Raw genomic sequence first — 6341 nt, 5'->3', positions numbered from 1 at the left:
TCTAACGACCCTGGGATCATGACCTAGGCCAGAATCCAGAGTCAGGTGCATAACTGACTGAGCCACCCAGGCACCCCAACCAATTAAAATTTAACTGTGATTTTTATTGCACTCTTGATTTTGTACTGGTATCTCTTTATTCTCACACTGAAAACTTTGGTTTCTTATGGCATTAATATAATCACTTATATAGGTAATCCTACAATATACATACAATAACTTACAAATAATAATATAAACATTACTCAACTAATAAAACTATAAGGACATCTAAGATGTGTGGTAGTTTATTTTGTCCTTGGATTATAATCCCTCAGGGTATACCATCAAAATACTGCTTCCTAAAGTCACTTGAAATAGTTCTTTGTGTAGTCATTTTTACCATTGATATACAATTTGGTTTGTTTCAGTTTGTTTTCAATTTTAGGGTTTTTTTTTTTACTTTATATATAATTTTATTTTTTGAATATGTAAAATATTTACATTTTTCAACAATCAAAACTATATAATAAAATGTACTCAGGGAATTCTCCTCACCTTCCACAATTCCTTCTGCCATCTTTATCACTTCACTCAGTTATTTCCTTTTTAAAAACTTTGTAAATTGTGAAATAAAACAAGCAGAAAAATACATAAAGCCAAAATGAACAACTTAACAAATTATCACAAAATGAACACCCATGTAACCCAAGTCAAGAAAGAGAACATTTCTAGCACCCTAAAAACCTTGTGTTTCCCAGTCATTACTCTTGCAAAGGTAGCCATTATTCATCCTCTTTTTGACCATGTTTCTTTGCTTTTATTTACAATTTTAACCTAAGAATGCATGGTTGGGTCATGAAAGTATAAAGAAAAGTAAATATACATAGATTTTGGATTATCCCCAGTCTTGGGTTATCATGAATAGTGTGACTGTGTATATACCATTGTACATGTTTCCTGTTGCACGTATGTGCCAGGGGGAATGGACAGCCTGTAACAACCTCACAGGGAGAAAGCTGGGGAAAAAGAACTTTTATTCTCACTTTCCTCATTCCCTCCCTCTGATCTCTCCTAGTATTCCCATTGTCCTAACCTAACCAGAATCCAGGGGAAAAGGGAGCTCATTGAAATAGTACATACAGGTTAGCCTCCTGAGACAGAAAATAGGGTGAAGGTAGAGAGTATATCCTAGCAGCAAACTTTAGGTATCAGCTCACTCGATCCCCTTTTCTCTCTCTCCCTCCCCCTCTCTCTTCCTGAGAAATCATCTGAAGTATAATTGTTACTCTTTTAGAGGTAACCCATCTTTGATTGTCAACAGTTTTAATACGTTGTGATTTGAGAGACATGTCTTTCCATTTATTCACCCTGAGATTCAGTTTCTTGAATACATGGCTTGATGTCTTTCATCAATTTTGAGGCATTCTCAGACATTATCATCTTAAAAAATTTTTTTAATGTTTTTATTTATTTTTGAGACAGAGACAGACAGAGCATGAGCAGGGGAGGGGCAGAGAGAGGGGGAGACACAGAATCCGAAGTAGGCTCCAGGCTCCGAGCTGTCAGCACAGAGCCTGATGCGGGGCTCGAACTCATGGACTGTGAGATCATGACCTGAGCTGAAGTCGGACACTCAACCAACTGAGCCACCCAGGCATCCCGACATTGTCATCTTAAATATTGATTCTACCCCATTTCCTTGTTCTCTTCCTTCTGGAACTCCAAGTCAATGTATGTTAGACTATCATGTAGTATCTTTTATGGTTCTACCATATCTTTTGTATCTTCCATTCTTTTGTCTATACTTCATTCTGGATATTTTCTTTTGAACTACAGTCCAGTTTATTAATTTTCTCTTCACGTGTGTACAGTCTAATGCTTTGAACTTGTCCAGAAACTATGGTACACTCAGTCAAAGTAAATCTGAAGAGTTTAATGAAAGAACTACCTATAAAGGTATGGACAGGTAAAGAAATGTAGACCTTTGTCAACTCACAGCCAGACAGTGATTGGAGTCAATCACTGTGGCTAATATAGTGATACCCATATCTGTCTATTGGTTCAGTGGCATGAGGAACCCAAAATGACTGGGTGGTAGTCTCAGCTTCCAATTCAACTATGACTATGACTATGACTATGACTATGACTATGGGAAAACATTCCTCTCTTGGGCACTAGGACCTGAAAACTCATTATTCAGGAGATGGGAAGCACAGGTTCCTTCAGATATTTTGAGGTATAATAGTGAGGGGGCCACTCTGACCTTTACTCCTTAGTCCCAAAACTCTTGGGGATGGATAAAACAATCATTCCATAAGTTCACTAATGGTGAGTGAACATTATCAGAAGTATTGAGGACAGAAAGGGCAAATCCATATCCAGAATATAATTCACTGCCATTTTTCCTTTTTCTTTTTAAAAACTGTTTATTTGTTTATTTTTAAGAAAGAGAGAGAGAGAGAGAGAGCAAACAGGGGAGGGGAAAGGGAAGGAGCAGAGAGAGAGAGGGAGAGAGAGCATCCTAAGCAGGCTCCTCTCTGTCAGCTCAGAGCCTGATGTGGGGCTTGAATCTATGAACCACGAGATCATGACCTGAGCTGAAATCAAGAGTTGGACACTTAACCAACTGAGCCACCCAGGCACCCCTCTTTTTCCTTCCTTCCTTCCTTCCTTCCTTCCTTCCTTCCTTCCTTCCTCCTTCCGTTTCTTCTTTCTTTCTTTCTTTCTTTCTTTCTTTCTTCTTTCTTTCTTCTTGACAGAAAGAGAGTATGAGTGGGGGAGAGGGACAGAGGGAGAGAGAGAGAGAGAGAGAGAGAGAGAGAGAGAATCTTAAGCATACTTCATGATCCTGGGATCATGACCTGAGCTGAAATCAAGAGTTGAATGCTCAACCGACTAAGCCACCCAGGTGTTCCTCACTGCCTTTTTTCATGGTGAAAGAGGTTCAAAATAAAATTCTGTCACCAGGTGTGTCATTTTGGGAGCTCAACATTATCCTCTGCTGTAAGCAAATTGGTATTCAGGTGGGCTGTAACCGCACCATTCAGGAGGAGGGAAATTCATGTTGGTAAGCCCATGCATTTCCTGCTCCACATCCATTGACCCATTAAGAAAGCACCAGGGGGCCTGGGGAAAGAGGATGAATGTTATCCACAGAATTGGTCATTTCATAACCTCATTACTGACAAGCTTTCCTACAGTCTACTTCTTCTCATGATTATTTACACAGGAAACCACGACTGTCTTCACACTGTTCCTCCCAAGTGAACCCTCTCAGACTTTCTGGTCACAGATTTTCATATCTTGTTCTATTCAAATCCCAGATCAGCCAACCAACCTGCTATTCATGAATACTGTTATCAGTATAGACGAATACTTCAATTTTTTTCTTCTTCAATTCTGAGTGGACCACCAGATCTACCAACAAAACTTCCCGCAGAAAGGATTGCTCTTCACCAATGTAATTCACAGACACTTCTGAATTGTGCTGTAATGTAGCACTCTTCCATTTCTAACTGTTGCCTGCATTTTGTGCAAACATCTATAAATTGTCTCTGTGCTTTCCCCCCACTCTATTAGGCAGTCATAGAGAATTCCCCAGAAAGCTGTAATAAGGTTGTGGGAAAGGCAGTGAAGCAAGGAATCTGGGCTATCTTTTCACGTAACTTGTTTAATCCATATCTTCTTGGGCCCAGTCGTGTATACACCATTTCTATTTAACAGTAGAACGCTGTGATGAACCTCCAATTTTATGGTTTACTGGATCAGATAATACCCAATGCATAATTACTGGTTGTCCCATGGCCAGGTGTTCAGTATTCCAGGGCCTGGTAAGAAACTAAGCTGCTTTTCAAATGGAGAATAGCTGATGGCCTAAAAGGGCACAGCTTTCCTTTAAAATCCTAGGGATCTACCTTATAATAATGTTACTGGGGCTTACCAGAAGATTCATGTGATGTCTCCGTCTATTACAGACACTTCCGTTGCTCCTGAGGCCACTGGTCATAATTATCAAGTGAAAGGACTACTTGCATTGCCACTCGGAATTCCTGCAGAATGTTCCCTTGTTTCAGGCCATACGAAAGCCTGATGGGTTAGAGTTGAAATGTGTTTTCTGTTGCCTCAAATGTCAAAGAGGCCCATTCTTCCACAAAGAGTATTGTCTCTTTTTCATTGCAAGTGTCTCACTTTAGAGAGGGCATCTCGACATGCCACAGACAATTGGACACTAGAAACTTCATTAATGTGGCAGGACTCTGAGCTTTCCTGAGGTCCTTCTTCCATGCATGTGTCTTATGACATCTAGGGCTCATGCTACTTTCTGCTCATCATATTCAGTTGCCACAGTATCATCAAAATAATGAACCAGTGTGATTTCCTGTTTCCTCTGACATGTTGGATTGTCCAGAGGGCTCCTCATGCTTTTTGTGTTGATTTGTGGTTTTGAGGATGTGTTTGTAACCTGTAATGAGCACTGGCTTCAGGTCAGAATTAAACAAAATTCTTATTTGCGTTACCAGAAACCTCAGCATTATGAAATATATCTGGGAACTGGCTGTCCTACAACTGGAGGGCTGTTGGACTTTTTTCAGTTTCTTTACCTAGTCTCGTCTTGTGGAATCAAAACTGAAGAGTGCCCATGGAGTATTCTCACTGAAAGTTCAATCACTTACAAGTCAGCATATTTAAATATCACTGGTTACCTCCCAATATCATGCTATAATCAAAGAAGATTTTAATTCACTTTGGTGCAGAATGAGATAAAGAATAATAGTACTACATATGGGGAAACATCCCAAGGGCCAGTGGGACAGGAAAAGTCAATATCACCTTGAATGGAAAATGTGGAGACTCATCCACGACTGTCTTCTGGGTATAGTTTTCCCCTTTTGGACCACATAAATTTTATCCTTCCCTGTTAAGGGTAGGAATTAAACTATAAATTCTAGATGGTGAGGTAACCTTATTGGCCTTGCCATGGTGACTGTCTGTGGATTGCACTGCCTATTAGAAGCTGCACTAGTGCCCAAGGATATCATCTTTTACCAATTCATAAATGATATCTTTAAATGAAGAACTTGCTCCAATGTCTGTATTTGTGAACTCATTGGGTAGGGGAAAAAAAGAGCTTCTCTAGATTTTAAATTTATAATAAAGGCCTATTTAAAAGGCAAAACAACAGCAACAAATTATAGACCAGTGTGATTTTCTGTGGGCTATCAAAGTAAAAAATATCTCTCCAAGCCACACTTTTAAAGAGAACAGACTTGCCTTGTTTCTTCTTTACTTTTTAAAACGTGTGACTACTAGAAAATTATATTTTTAGTTTTATTTTTTTGAAAAATTTAAATTACGTATATAATTATAAACTATATTTCTACCAGACAACACTGACTTAGGAAATTCATCCTTTTCCATTCTTATCAGAGAAGACAGCTGGAAGAAGTTGGCATTCACATGACAGAGATAATAGTATATCCTAAAACGGTCTTACTTGAGCTCAAAGAGTTTATAGATATTCTTTTTGTTTTTGAGAGAGAGTGAATGGGGGAGGGTCAGAGAGAGAGGGAGACACAGAATCCGAAGCTGGCTCCAGGCTCTGAGCTGTCAGCACAGAGCCCAATGCAGGCTCGAACTCACAGACCATGAGATCATGACCTGAGCTGAAGTCGGATGCTTAACTGAGCCGCCCAGGTGCCCCGAGTTTGTAGATATTCTTAATTTAATATATCAAATGTACCATCTTTTCCTTTATTTATTGCACTTTTGTTTCCTCCTTAAGAAGTCATTTCCAACTATTAGGACATGACGTTATTCTTGTGCTATCCTCTAAATGCTTTATCTACAAAGTTTTGCAGAATAGAAGTTCAGAGAAGTGAAATAAAACCACCAAATGGCTTTAAGCTGTAGAATAAGTTTCATCATTTAATTGTTCACATTGACCTATAATCCACCTGGATTCTATTTGTGTGTACATTTTAAGTTAAAGTGACAAAGGTGAATTTTTCTTGTAAGGGTACTCCATTGTTTCTGAACTATTTATTGAAAATATTACCTTCTGTCTGCAGGGCCACCTTTATTATAAATAAAGTATCCACATTGTTGTGGACCTATTTCTGGGCACTTTGTTTCATAGATCTACCTGTATATCCTCACATCAACACCACACTTCCTTAATTACTACAGCTTCTTCATACTAAGTATTGATAGCAGGGAGAGCAAATCATCCATTTCAGAAACATCTTTTCTCCTATTCACTTTTTACATTTTTTACTTTGAGAGGCTCCTAGTTATTGTTTTTTATTATTGAAGTATAACATATCCAATAAAGTATATAAACTTATGTTTATTGCCGTATG

At 38.7% G+C, this 6341-nt stretch overlaps 1 protein-coding gene across 1 annotated transcript; it reads left to right on the top strand.

The window, feature by feature from the left end:
* Positions 1-1940: 1940 nt before the first annotated feature.
* LOC124514149 (oocyte-secreted protein 4A-like) lies at positions 1941-4904 on the top strand. Its single transcript, XM_047082224.1, is given in 3 exon segments — positions 1941-1948; positions 4391-4539; positions 4783-4904. Coding segments are annotated over 3 exon segments (279 nt in total).
* Positions 4905-6341: the final 1437 nt, after the last annotated feature.

The sequence above is a fragment of the Lynx rufus genome, unplaced genomic scaffold (assembly GCF_022079265.1).
Source record: "Lynx rufus isolate CCGP_SWC_20201006 ecotype Redwood Valley unplaced genomic scaffold, mLynRuf1.p SCAF_2, whole genome shotgun sequence".
Lineage (NCBI taxonomy): Eukaryota > Metazoa > Chordata > Mammalia > Carnivora > Felidae > Lynx > Lynx rufus.
The sequence above is the reverse complement of the archived record's forward strand: the minus strand, read 5'-3'. Positions and strand labels throughout refer to the sequence as shown.